At 39.2% G+C, this 15,119-nt stretch overlaps 1 protein-coding gene across 1 annotated transcript; it reads right to left on the bottom strand.

Moving 5' to 3' along the window:
* Positions 1-435: 435 nt before the first annotated feature.
* LOC100690806 (S-adenosylhomocysteine hydrolase-like protein 1) lies at positions 436-14,756 on the bottom strand. Its single transcript, XM_005469572.4, has 17 exons — positions 14,231-14,756; positions 11,071-11,182; positions 10,645-10,788; positions 9,378-9,478; positions 8,955-9,057; positions 8,052-8,146; positions 7,720-7,826; positions 7,518-7,634; positions 5,489-5,552; positions 5,235-5,323; positions 4,895-4,965; positions 4,633-4,727; positions 4,380-4,478; positions 4,037-4,105; positions 3,663-3,741; positions 3,378-3,498; positions 436-3,218 (listed from the first exon to the last, which is right to left on the bottom strand). The coding sequence occupies exons 1-17, from the start codon at positions 14,408-14,410 to the stop codon at positions 3,212-3,214; spliced, it is 1,653 nt and encodes a 550-aa protein (XP_005469629.1). The 5' UTR covers positions 14,411-14,756; the 3' UTR covers positions 436-3,211.
* Between the last annotated feature and the right edge of the window lie 363 nt (positions 14,757-15,119).

The raw sequence follows: 15,119 nt of genomic DNA, 5'->3' as shown, positions 1-15,119 counted from the left end.
TTACCCACATATTTTTGCCTGTGGCCTTAGTGAGCGAATAAACACTCACTATCTGTTTATATGCCTCTCTGCATTTAATTATTAGTTAGTATTCATTTCTGGCTCTCCACAGCATGTTTTTGTCTCGTCTTCCTCCCCTCATCCCCAAACAGTTGCAGCAGATGGTTCCCCTTCCCCTTCCCCCCCCCCAAGCCTGGTTCTACTGGAGGTTTCTTCCTATTAAAAGACAGTTTTCCTTCCCACTGTTACCAAAGCGCTTGCTCCTAGGCGGTCATATGATTTTTGGTGTTTTCTGTTTTCTTTGTAGGGTCATTACCTTACAATATAAAGTGCCTTGAGACAACTGTTGTTGTGATTTGGTGCTATATACATTAAACTCAATCAAATTGTGTAAAGCTTATTGTCTGTCTGCAGGAAAATGATGTTTCTGAGCCATTTTCAAATTTAAACTGGAGTTTATTAAAGGAGAAAGTGAAGAGAAATTTAACAAGCTGTATTCAGTTGACATTATGAAACAAACTAGAAACAAAGTTGAAAAATAAGCAAACATTATAGGTACTATATAATGTAGACAACCTTGTATTCAAATGTAACAATGTACAGCTTCCAAATCACAGTGGTATGCTGATTAACTTCAATTTAACAAAAGTCAAGCTGTTTGTGCCAGTAATATAACATTCATTTGTCTCTATAACAGAGGAACAACTAGGTTAAAGTGACTGTCACTATTAGTTATAAAGCGAAGCATTTTCCGAGTGCCATTATGAAAGTAAATGTACCATTATTACAAGAACATAGAGATTAAAAAACCCATCACAATAAATGTAAAAGGTAAATATCAGAATGTAAAATGCTGCTTATTCAAACTGTTTACAGTAATTATTAGCATAACTTTTTATGGAATTTGTGAAACACTGACTTTTCCAGAAGAAAGGCTGAGGATTCTTTGCTGCATAGCTATAACTGTATATTGCAGGGTAATAACTGTGACGGGCATCAACATGGATAAAAAGGAAAACGCACAGATGGTCCATGTGAATATAAATTACTAAGTGAGTTACAAGGCACTGTCAACTGATCAGTAACCATGGTTGCAGCACTCCTTTTACTGAAAATGATGTCCTCCTTGGCTGTAATGCCCTTAAAGCTGTTAGTGCAAAGATGAAAAGCACTTTGCAGTAGCACACTGTAGGCTACTATTCAATAAACAACAGGAGTAACTGGGAGGTGGGGGGGGGCAGCCTGCTCATTTAAAATTGAAAATTACTGCACAAATGAAATACGCAGTTTCTATAAATTCAGGTTTATGCTTAGTGCGGTGATGAAACAGGATCCTCAGTCATGTGGAGCGTTACTTTAAAATGGTAACAAGGTGTCAAACACTTGAGAGGAACAGCAGTGCTGTCAACTGTAAAGAATTAATGACTAGCGACCATCCTCTCGTACAGCACAATGAAATGTGTTGAAGAGCTGCAAGTTCAACAAGATACAACTATCTGTGTAATACCTAGTTTAGACATAAAATGAGTCGCTCAACTCAGTCATCCAAAGTGCCCACTGTTTAAAAAAATATCACATGTGAATATAACAGAGTAAATGTGAATTTGCATTTAACAAGCCTCACAAACATTTACGCCTCACAGTGCGTAAGCCTTTAAAATGATCATAATCTTCTGGAAACACACATACTGTGTTGGATTAGAATAACTATAATACCACAAGATAACAGGAGGTAAAGCTAATACAACAAAGCTCATCCGTGTCTAGTCCCAGAGCATTTAGGAAACGACAGTTACTTTTCTGTTGTTAGCATTCTTTAACAGAGTCCTGAGACAAATCTAACAAGACACGGCATTACGAGAGCAGCTCATCAGAGGCTGCTGTATGTACAGTATAAATGTGCTGTATGTAACATAACCGCCAAATTCAATTTACTCTGAACAGCTAAACCTGACAAATGACATGGATCACAGACATGATTATATCCCTCCAATTTACAGACATGCTGTAAATATTCAATTCAAAACCAACTGATTACGCATGAATACTAAGATTAGATAGTGCAGATGCGTTGACATATATTTACAAATAATTAGAGATATTTGAATGCCCTGAGGTACAGATATAACTCTCACCAAACACCAAAACCTCATAAATGGACAAGTTCTTTTTCAAGAAAAAAATATGACAAGCTCTTACATTTACTCTGCTCAACAAGCGCTTATGTTTCTGTTAGGCCCAGTGAAGGTTAGCACTAATTGTGAGGATACTACAACAGGAGTGTATCTTGTGTATGGAATGTATAAGGTGATTAAGTGCTTTAATATCAAAGCAGGAAGAAACGTTTAAAGCAGCACAGAGCAATTTCTGACCGCTGGACAGTAAAAATACTCAGAGGAACAAAACTTTGATTTACAGTCAGCTCATCAGGTTATTATGGCTCATCTGTAAGCAAACGATTGCCTACTCAGCAGATACACAGGAAAAACTGATTTGACATCTGATTAATGCCAAATCACTGGCTAGTTTAAAAGTAACAATAAGTCTCATATTGACTGGCCTTTCAACTCCGATTTGGTCCACCTACTCCTGAGATAGAAAAAAAACAAAAACAACCAGGAGTTTAAATCATGTCACATTTTTTTTGCAATTGTTGGCTTATCTGTTTTTTAAGGAAAAGACTGCAAACAGTTTTAAGCACAATATTGATGAGAATGCCAAAACAAGGAGCTAAAAGTGCATAAAAAGCACAGTAAGCTCCTGAGATTCCTGGGTTTGGCATTTTAAGTGACTGTTTTGCAGTACATGGAGGGAATGATTATACAAAAATAGTGCTCCGTGTGGGTTTAACATGTTTAACAACTAATATTTCTGAACAACCACAACCCTCCTCTCACAGTCATTTGGCACAATATGCTGATATACTCAACAGCTTTCAGAATGGAAACACATGCAATAAAAAAAAAAAATCATATATTTTCCTTTTTTTGCATGTGTTATCTCACATAAGCAGAGTGCTTACACCTCACTTTTCATAGCCAGCTTGGGTGCCATTGGTAAAGCAGCAAAACTTTCTACAGTCACTAAAATACAAGTAAATGAGCTATGCATCCCATGAAGGGTAAAAAATACAATACACAAATCATTATTTTGCCTGGAAGTCGGGTACTAATCAGGAACCGTCCACATGCTGTTGTTCTCAGGTGACAGACTAATACCTGTGAACAACAACAACAACAAAAACAGATAATGTGAATGAAACACAATTCTTAAAAAATGTTTATGTGTTGGCAAACAACCTAGTGCAATAACAATAAGTTAATAAAAGTTTCAAAATATTTCCCCATTTCAAAATTTTAATATGTGCAAAAGTGTACCTGTAGTAATTGGGTTTAAAAGGGCCATTCTTATTCAGACCCAGGTATTTTGCCTGCTCGTCACTAAGCTCTGTCAGGTGGGCATCAAACGTGGCCAGATGCAGACTCGCAACATATTCATCTGAAAAACAAAGACATCCTTTAATAAGAAAGAAATGGGCGCACACACAGAAGATGTGTATCTGTCAGTTCATGCACTCCATTCTTGCAGCCGTCCATAAATAATGCCTGTCGGCTTCCAACGTGTAAATAATACAGGCAGTGGTTAAGTATTTAAATCCTTACCCATCTTTTTGGGAAGCAAGTAAACATCTTGCTTGTACCGTCCCTCTGGAGCGTTGTACAGCTCGATGAGTGCCAGAGCCTGAAAACATACATCAATAACACTGCTGAAATATAATTGCAAATCATGAATTTAATGAATAGCGCAGGATTAAATTAAGAACTACTGATTATAATGAGAGAGCGCATCTATGAGCAGAAACAGCGTGTAGATGTTGGGTCAGTAAATGAGCTTATCTGCCAGGACGACCATCTAATTACAGAAAATGGGGGGGGAGAAAAACACACTGAGTCCTATGTACTTTGCTATCTGCACCAGACATCAACAGCAAATATGGTCTGGCTTCAGCTGCCATCAGCATGCAATTACGTGTTACCTGAGTGGTGGCTGTGATGGACAACACAAAGGTAGGGACAGTGGAACAGCTGAGGTTCAGGAGACGTCCCTATTGGACAAAAAACAACATGTTATCACAGGCTTTAAAAAGTAATTTAATCAAAAGGTCTAGAGCACATTTGTTACAGTCTAGCGTAAGCTGAAAGTGATTTGATATGACAGCACATTAAAGAGGAGAATGGATCAGACTGGATCAACACTGTTTATTAACAAGGATGCTATCAACCTGAGATCACATGTGCATAGCTGTAACGCAGTTTAATGTTGTGTAGCTATAACTGACGCAAATCCATAAGTGAAGGCACACAGACACAGGCAGTCACCTCAGCCAGGAGGATAATTCTCTTGCCATCAGGCCAGATGACATGATCCACCTGAGAGCGGACTCTCTCCCAGGTCAGCTCGGGGGTCCGCAGACTTGCCTAGATGAGACGAGAACACAAGTAAACCTCGTTTTATGATCATTTAAAATTACAGAATATTTATTTGATCTTTACTTATATGTTTGTTTCTGCTGGTTATAATCGTGGTATTAAATTTTAAATTCTACCATCATACTTTAAAGCACTATTTTACCACATCAATCTCAGTGTTGGAGTGTCCCATGTTGCAGACAATGCATCCATTTTTCATTCTGTCCAGCTGGTCCCTGGTCACCACGTTCTTATTTCCTACAGAAAGGCACAAATATACCATCCTCATCCATTACAGAAGAAATAAAAGCTCTGGAGCCCTAAGAAGCAGTGGAAAATTCCATGAACTTAAAACTTCTTATGTTATATTAAAAAGCTATAAAAAATGTCAGTGAGTACAACAATTTTGTATTAAATGTAGTTACCAGTGCATGTGATGATGACGTCTACTTGGCGAATGACTTCATTAAGCTTGACCACTCGGAATCCATCCATGCTATTTACACACAAAAGAAGGAAGAGATTTCGCATTCAGCTCAGGCCTGGGCAGTGACAGGCTGGAAAATCTCTTTTTACTGACAAGCAAATCAATTCAACTAAAGGGTGTGTAGTGCATCTCAGTTAAAGCTGATCATTAGTTTTCCATAACATCTAAAAATATCTTTGTTAGATAATTAACACGAACAGTTTTCTGGACAGCTCGGTTTTATCTCTGCAGCTTTTTCCTGTTCATATCGCTCGATAGATTCATCATGTTTTCCTCACCAGGCCTGCAGGGCACAGATGGGATCAATCTCTGTCACATAGACAATGGCTCCCAATGCTTTCAGAGCAGCACAACAACCTTTTCCAACCTAAAAAGACAAAATAACATAGATACTACATGAATGGCAAACTACAGATCCTTTTGTTTTTTAAGCAAAAGAGTTTGAAGGGCAGGTTTAAAATGTCTCACACATTTTCACATCTATACGATTATGATTACTGCGGAATGATAATCTAAAAAGGAAACAACTCACCTCGCCGTAACCACATACGACCACCTGTTTGCCTCCAAACATGACATCTGTGGTTCTCTTCAAACTACAGACGTTTAAGACACAAAATTAGCACATTTTGTAGAATTGGAAAACAAAACTGACAATCTTTAATAGTGTTTGCAAAATTATGGCACACAGTAAAATGTTATTTGGCACTGCTTGTACCAAAAGTCCCTGTAATATATCCAAAATTGCCACATTGTCACACTGGAGTCTGTGTGCTTGTGTGCTCCAGTGACCCTAAGAGCCATGTTGTCCGGGGAATTTTTGTTGCCCCAAATGGAGCAGTTTAAGTCTCTCAGGGTCTTCTTCATGAATGTGGGAGTTTGACCGACTGATTGAGTCTATGTGTTCGGTGATGCTGACACTGTCCCGGTCTGCTGTGCTAAAGACAGAGCTGAGTGTGAAAGCAGGTCGATCCTCATTCCTGCCCTGAACACATGGTCACAAGCTCTGGATAGTGTTCAATGAGATTGGATACTAGCGTCAGAACTGAGACTCTTTCGTAGGATAGTTGGGTTCAGCCTTAGAGATAGGATGGGTCAGGATGTGACGTGGAATAGAGCCACTATTAACCAACATTGAAAGCACCAAGTCCAGGAATCTGATCAGGATCCTTCCTGGGTGCCTCTTAGGTGAGGGGTTCTGGGATTATTCCACCAAGAGGAGGCCCAGACAAGACCCAGGACACACTGGAGAAGTTACATCCCTTGGCTGGCTTGGGAACGAAATGGTGTTTCCCCGGAAGAGTTGGAGGAAATGCCCGGAGAAAAGCAGAAAGGAGGTCTGGGCACCTGTGCTTATATTACTCAAGCCACTTCACCGATGCTCCTCAGAAGTGACTCGCTGCTCTCCACAATATTCATTATAGTGCAATAACTTTAATAAAGGCAACAAGCTGATTAGGCAAGGCACCAAAAATATGACAAATTATACCTGTCAAATAGAGGGTATTAGAAAATAAGACCTGCTTCCAATACAAGCCAACTTCAAATTAAATGGAAGGTAATTTTCTCAGTTAGCCCTGGTCACTAACTGAGGAAATATAATTACAATCTCATAATGGAACACCTGCTACTAGACAACATTGTACCTGCTTATAATTAATCCAGAGGAACAGCAATAAATTTTCTGCAGTAAGCACAGAAAAGCACAGCAAGCACTGTTCCCATGCAGAAATTTGCACACACTGTTAAAGAACACTAGACCTTTTATGCTGCCAAATAACAGTAGGGTTATAAATGTAACTGTGCTGTCAGGCTGTTTCAGAGACTGCAGAGTCTGCAATGTTCACACTAGACAAGTTTTTACAAGGGTTGTTACCCTTTAAAAATCAAGTTTAAATCTTTAATGGCAACATTCTTTGTGATAGCAGCATATGAGGCTGTCCGTCCTCCACTAACATCAATTTTGATTGTTATTAATAAATAATGTTGTGATATATGCCTATTTTTCTTTACAACGTGGTCACGAGAGACAGTTTTGCAACGCAAGTGATGCAGCTGGACAAAGAGATTTTCTCAATTTAATTCCTCACTCTCTTCACTCCTGTGAAAGGCTGACCCAAAAGCCAAAAGAATTACCCGCAGTCCAAATCGACCATCATCCAGAGATTTAAGCACATTGTGTTTGCACCCACTAACATGATGCTGAGATGAAAAGCAGACCATAAAGGGCCTGTTCTGCCAGATTTCCCCACTTGTAGACAAATGATAACACAACACAAATTACCTTGCTTAGCTCCCTCTGGAGCCAGAGAAATCTTTATACTACATTCATTCAAATATAAAGTACAAGTGTACACAGACATGGATTTGTATAAAGAAAAGCACATATATCTAAAGGTTTTAAACTCTAAGTTGATAAGCTGTTCTCATTTATCACTTCTAGAAAAGTGACTAAAATTACAGGATTCCCCCTTTTTTTCCCCCTTAAACCTTGTTATTAAAGTTATCCAATAAATAGTTGTTATAAATGAGCAAAACATTTAAAACCCGAGCTTACTCACCCATCCAAGATGGACTCTCTGCAGCAGTACAGGTTATCAAACTTCTGCTTTGTCACAGAGTCGTTTACATTCATTGCCGGCACACACAGTTTTCCAGCTTTAGACAGCTGATACAACCTAGACAGAAACATGATGGAAACATGTTGGCTCGCAACTAATTGTGTCAAGAAAGCAAATATCCACATATCCAAAAATAAATTACCTGTGAACCCCAGTGACACTCTCCTCTACAATGCCCCTGATCTTCTTGAATACGTTGGGGTATTTCTTGTACATCCAGTGTGTCAAGTCTCCCCCATCATCCAGGATCTAATAAGCAGGAGGAAAAGATTTGTTATCTTCTTATAAACAGAGCGTGGTGTTTCTCATCTTCTCTTCAGTAATTAAATATTTACAGACTGTTATTAATGAACAGGTTCTTCTTCTGGTGTTATTTGGGGCTTTTCAACGTTGCTGTTTGTGTACATCATTCACATATTACACCTGGCAAAAGAAATGTCCATGTACAGCACCCGAAAAATGTTTTCCACCAACCATATTAGGTTGCCAGCCCTCAGTGTTGATACAGTGGTCAATACACCACCAGAAGTCATCTTCAGACTCCCCCTTCCAGGCAAACACAGCCACACCTGAAACATAGCAGACGGGCGGTAATATCTCAGTAGCAGTACGTCATATCAAGAAACCACTTCAATGTTGTCTCGTTCATCTCACAGAGCAGAAACTGGATAAACTGCATGCAAGTCTACATAAAGTCTTAAATAAAGACAGTGAATACAGTCAAATTCACCTCTTTGCTTAATAACTGGTATTATAGATATAATATCTCACTCATCCCAGTGGAAACCGAAGATTTTTCATGACATAGTATTTGTTCAAATGAAATGTGTCACACTCCAAACAGATGATATCAATATGATTACTGGGTGTAAAAGCAAGTTTGAGACCAGTTTAATAGTGGCAGAAATTTGTACTCTCTACGTGCCCTTCAGTTTAATGAACAGCCCAGTACAGTATGTACAGCAATAATTAACTGAGCACTAGACACCCTGTAAACAATGCACGATCACTGAGACTCCCCCAGCCTGCCCGATCATGACGAGTCTACTCTGAAAATTTAATGCACACTTTGACCATCACATAGCAACCGCAGATAAAGGGCATAAAGAGTGCTGCTAATTCACTACATGGACAGAGTTATGTGTTCCCATTAAGTCTGCAGGGATGAACTGTCATGAGTTTAACATTTACAAACCGTAACCTTGGTTTTAAAAGCCACGAGATGCTCACACAACAGAACAAACCTTTGCTCATTAAAGATTAAAAAGAAGCCTTATCTAATGCCGTGTTCTGCTGTTATCACAATGTTGTTTGCAATCAAGCTCACCTAGAAGACCCAGCGTGGTCTATGAGCTTCTTCACCATCTCTGTGCTTACCTGTCTCCGACAGGGCAGCAGCCACTTCATTCTGTGTGGAGTATATGTTGCATGCGGTCCAGCGGCACTGAGCTCCGAGAGCAACCAGAGTCTCAATCAGCACCTGAAAACATACAGTGTATTTTATTGTTATATAACACATGAATTTACCATGACCCACGTCTACATACATTATCTTTAACTCTTTGGGATCATCTGGCTGTTGACAGCCCATGAACACAGCCAGCTACATACATTTTAATTGAAATACAATAGATTTTCTTTTTACTCATTTAATTAAAAAATAATAATAAGAGGAAGCACGAGCTTGCGTAAAGTAAGAAGCAGTTAAATAGCGATTTAAAGTCCTATATGACGAAGAGACACAATCACAGTGCAGCCTTTGCTCAGGCGTTGAAGCTCGATGTCAGAGACAAATCTTACTGCAGTCTGGGCAGTGATGTGAGTGCAGCCCACAATCTTGGCACCTGCCAACGGTTTCTCACTCTGTGCTCTCTTCCTGAGTGAGATCAGTGCCGACATATCTGAAAACAAGATTACATAATAAAAATAGTCAGTGGGAAACACTGCAACGCAGACGATGCAGTAGAAAAGAAATTCATCCTTTTCTTTTAGCATGCGTTACAGACTAGAACTAAACCGCTAACAGTTAAAGACAGTTATCTTTATACAGAGCTACTGGCTATTTTTTGAAAGATGGATGAAGGGACTCTTTGAAATATACAGTTTTTACTTTTCTCTCTTGGGTGGAAATATGTAGTGTTATTGGTGTTTGTGTGTTGTATTTCTTAAATAAAGCAAGCCTCTAGGCCTGTGTGACGGGGCTTAAATAACAGCAGTAGCAACAGCAGCAGCGAACAAGCTTAAGTTTCCCATCTGCTTCAGTGACGTTTTGCCAGCAAACAGACCTTTAAAATGCTGCTTTAGGTTCCAAATGTCAGTGTTGCTTAATAATGCAGAGTCTGTTTATGAATCATGTCCAGATTTTCCTTCTCTTTTTTTCATGTTATAGGAAATACTACAGGCAGGAATCATGTTAATGTTTTATTGCCGAGAAATTATAACAGATGAATACTGATTAATAAATTTAGTAAAGATAAAACTATAAATGTATCATGAATTTTTTTTGTTTTAAATTTGGATTATAAAATATTGTTGTTACATTTGTACCTGACACATTAATAAGGCCTGCTTTTCAGCATCACACTCATCTGCACAGATACCTAACTCTTGCCTGATAAGACTAACAAGATTTTACTCTGTATCATATCCAGACACGATTAAAACCATGTGGCTCATCTTATTAAAGCACAACTTATAGTTCTTTGGTCCAAAGCAAGAAAGAATGGACAATGTGCTAGAGATCTTAACATCTTTAGAGATGTGATATCATGACAACTACTTTCCTTTTTACAAACAAATTAATATCACTTACAGCAGCGACAGACTGAGAAAGTTACTCACATTGCTAAATACCTTCAAATAACCTTATGTTCAGGGTGAAATATTCTACCCTTGAAATGTCACACTTCAGTTGTGTAAGAGGATTTATTTTTAGGAGACAGTGTTGTTCATTGCTACTTAAACATTAACCTTTGATTCCTGTTTTGTTTTCCTCCACAACACTTGTAAATTTAGTAGATGTTGCTTAAATGAAATGCTGAGATTACTTCACGCTCCTTGTGCTGACCTTGCTCTGCGATCTCAATCTCCCGCCTGCCAAATTCAGCCTGCTTGATGTTCTTGACACAGAAGTCACTGCTGCCCTTGCTGTTGACCTGAGTTTTGTCCCGTGGCGAGGTCTCATCATCAGAGCTATCCGTATATGATGCAGCTGTAAAAGACGTTCTTTTATTAACACCAATCAAACTCAAGATTCAGGAAGTTAAGCAAACATTTTTGCTGAAGGTAAAAATGAGATGAGGATGACAAAAAGAAGCATTACCACAAAACCTATAACAAAGAAATGTACGAATATTGATGTCATCAAATGGCCTAACGGACTCCTCTCATTACCTCCCTTTCCACACTGTACAGCTTAGTAAATACAACACAGTGTAAAATCTTTTGCATCTACATCACAAATGACACACATGTGATTCTGGCTCCTTCTTACCAGAGCTGTAGCTGTCTGTGGAGGACTGGGAGATGGAGCGGGACAGGGAGCGACGGCCTGCCTTGGTGGGGAACCTGCTGAACTCTTGCTTGTCCTCCACAAACTGGATTTGCTAAAAAAAAAAAAAAGGGGAAAAAAACAAAAAGGGCAGACAATGTAAGCCACACACACACACACAGACAAGCAGTTTTGTGATAATTTTCTTGTGGTTCAGCTAAATGTTAATTTCTTACAGTCCTTCAGGAGCTAGAGTAGAGCTGCTTTTGCCTTTATTGTATCATATAATGACTTTAATAGATTTGAATGGAGCAGAATCCAAGAAAATTACTGGCAATATAAAAATCCCCCTCAAATTTGTGAGCTTATTTCAGTCTATTACCAAAAATAGATGTCTGGCTATAGCCCAGCAGACAGTGCATCATCAAGACTGATGTTCCAAAATTAAGCTGCTCAAGCCATATTTTGATTTCGATGACCCCATCTGACTCGTGCTTGTGTAACGATTGTAACTATCGACTCTCTGCTTTTCTGACGTCGAAAAATTCCCTGTCGTGTTGTTTGATCGCCTGCAGGGCTGTACAGATGGCAGGAAAAAATTAAAAATAAATCACCTTATATGACCTTTTAAAACATAAACAAAGCTCTCCAGCTTTGGTTCCAGCACAGTGTGTTAAGCCAAACGTGTGACATTTTGCTCACATTGTTGTGGTATTTAAGCAACTGACGTGAAATGAGTGCAAGTCTGAATTGTACCTACTGATTACTTTTCAGAACTATGAAACAGTCCTACTCCCTGTGTGTGCTGCAGGCTCTCATCCTGGGGGGGGTTTTTGGCCTCCAATAAAATATTTCTCTGCATGATAAGGGTTTATCCGTGCCCCTTTAAAGCAAACAGTACACCTTTCTGTGAGATGAAGAAACCGGACTGGTATTTTTGTTGTGTGTAACTAACTTCATGCCTGGACAGTTTGGGGTTTTTTTTGGCTTTATTTATTTTTTATTTTTTTGCAACAACAAGAAAACTTATGCTGACAGGAATTTTTCCACTCTCAAGGTGCTCCAATGCAAACAGAGGACAGAGAGATTGCCCCACCTCAGCAGTTTCTGGAATGTGTTGGAGTTTTCTATCCAAGTGTCAGATTTAAAGGTCAGCCTAGAAAATAAATGATATACATGCATAACAATTACTTCCACAGTTTGCCTTTTGTTTTTCTTCCCACAGTTGCCAAGTGCTCGCTCAAGGGGTCGTCTGATTGTTGAGTCTTAACCTTACGATATAAAAGCACCTTAAGGCGACTGTTTTGTGATTTGGCGCTATATAAATAAAACATGAATTGAACAACTGTAAATGAAATATTCTCATCATTCCAATTAATTATCTTGACTTGAGGTGTCCCATCCACATACCTGCTAAACACCATGGTAACAGAAGACAATGAGGAGCGGTCTTCTTGCGATTTAGGTGAAAAACACCACATAGTTCAGCAGGGTGGTGTAGGTTTCAGGGTCCCAAGGCCCAACTGAATGAAACATACTGTTTTATGTGAGCTGTTGGGGGGGTTTACCAGAATGATTGAGTACGTGGTTAGCACAGACTCAAAGGTATTGAGACTGTATTACTATATTTAATCAAGACTCTGTGCATGTTACTATGATTTCCGGCCATTTGATAAACAAAAAATGTATTCCAGAGGAAATGAAACCCCTTTTTTTTTTTTTTGTAGTCATGTTTTATATAGTGGGCGGAAGACACATCTGTCTGTATATTCATCACATGGAACCTAAAGTTAAAAGTGAAGTAAGGGCTAGATAATTAAAAAAATGAATCTGAGCACATACCATTTGGCAATATTTTAAGGAAAATTTAAAACTTCTTTTTGTGTGTGCTTTTTCCCCCAGTCTGTTACAATATTGTTCTTTGCCATCTGTGATTGAATCACCCTTGTTTCTTTATTTTAAATTCCTGTCAAAGAGATTACAGTCTTTCTGATATCACAACTCCAGGAAGCCCAGACTTAACCATTATCCCTCCAATTCGGACTGTAAATAATTAGTAAGCTTGAAACTTAAATGTCTTTCACTAAATATGTAAGAATACATAAGCATTACATTTAAAATAAAAGGTCAGTAAGCTCAACTGTGCTGTCATAAAGAACACTTATCAACATGTCCTCTATGTTCACATTTCCCAGTTCTTCTTGATATCAACTGAGCACAACTATTTTGAATCCAACAATACAAAAACTTTGAACTCTTTGGTCAAATGTTTGGCTCCTGACTTTGCAAGCTAGTGACTGCTTCAGTGTAAAGATCCTCCCTAAAACGGTATGAGGATGTGAAACAGTCATGTATAACAAGAACGCCTAGCTAATATGTTCTTGGCTGAGCATGCGGACGCTTGCATTTGACAGACTCCGTGCCCCATGTCGAGCTATATGCTTTCCAAATGCAAAAACTGTTGCATTGTGTTCATTTGTCCACTTCAGTGCAACTCATATGGAGTGTGCAAACACTGTCCATTCAGCCTCAAAAGTGAAAGGTGCAGCTCTTCCTTGTTCCTGGAGTGTGTCAAATAACTTATTTTTGCAAGTTTTACAGGGAACAAGTGGTTCTTTTGTTTCGCAAATTCAGGTCAGAAGCCGCTGCTGAAAGTATGCTGAAACTGTAAAGACCCTTGAAGTAAATTTGGGATTTGTAATAAGGGGGATATGTGAATAAAAATGCACAATTATAAAGTTTTAGTGTTATTATTAGAGGTGTGAGCCATTATAGACATGCAGAAAATGCTTAAATTGCTTGAGACTTGACGTGTGACTCTTTAATTACTTAATGTGGGTTTAAACAACTTTTTAATTCTCTTGTCACACACACACACAATAGCAATGTGTGTGGACTGTTATGATACCACAGATACCCTAACCCCCTGTGACATATAACTCATTAGTACCATATATATTTTCTTAAAATCAGGAGTCTTTGAGCTCTAGTAAAATGTATTCAAGGTGCAAAAAGAAGGCTAAGTCTGACTATACAAATACCCTTAAACAAAGAAGATACAGCACCTATAAAGTGCTGTTATCGCGCTAAAAAAAAAAAGAGCCTTGGAGGTTTGTTTTAATATCCAACGGTGCCGTTATGCTTACACCTGGCGCAGACTTACCTTTTTAACCGGTTTGTGAGTGGGCACAGCGCTGAAGACAGTCGACAGCTCTCCCATGGTTATTTCGCTGTTTTTGCTCACAGTCATGGCTGAATATTTTTCCGCTACGTTCTCGCTCTCCTTCACCTCTTTGCTCGCTTGCTTCACCTCCAGCTTCGCTTCTCCGACCGGTTCGGACATCTCGCCGCTGGCTTATCTATCTTTACCCGGACAGAAATACAACAACCAACCGTTGAGCCTTCTCTAACGTCAGAGGCTAGCGTTATGTTATGGGTGTCCTCGAACTGCTAGCTGGTTACGTCGCAACTGCTAACGGAAAAGAGACTGTCAGATTGGGGGCACGTGAGAGCAGGCAATAAACGCAGGATTTAAGCAGGTGGTTTTGCCTAGTCGACTTTGATTTGGTTGTGAATCGTTACGTAGTCGACTTCTTAACGCAGGCAGGACGTGGTCCGTGCTGTTTCCCGGCTGGCTCTCCTGTCACCTGGCTGGCCAACTTTGTGGGCGGTTACTAACAGACTGAGTGGGCGGCTCGCGTGTTAAGCTACGTTCAGGGTAACTCGGATAGCACGCAACGAATGATGAACGCGTCCTTTAATTTATATTTTAATGTATATATATTGCCTTTTTGGCCAAATTTGACATGTTAGATCCCGTTATAGTATAGTACTTTCTGTTTTGTGAGATATGGCGGACGTATGTAACTTTAACTTTACAGTTACAGTTTCCCCCACATTTTAGTCGTGATCTAAGCACGAAGTATGTCCCAATTCCACACTGTAAATAAAGTCAATGAACATACGGTGTACTCATTTGTTTTGGCAGGGAGTAAAGCAGCCTTTGTACTCAGGAAATTGGACGTGTATCAGTTATCCGTGGATCAAGCTAT

This window comes from Oreochromis niloticus, linkage group LG5, assembly GCF_001858045.2.
Source record: "Oreochromis niloticus isolate F11D_XX linkage group LG5, O_niloticus_UMD_NMBU, whole genome shotgun sequence".
Classification (NCBI taxonomy): domain Eukaryota; kingdom Metazoa; phylum Chordata; class Actinopteri; order Cichliformes; family Cichlidae; genus Oreochromis; species Oreochromis niloticus.
The sequence above is the reverse complement of the archived record's forward strand: the minus strand, read 5'-3'. Positions and strand labels throughout refer to the sequence as shown.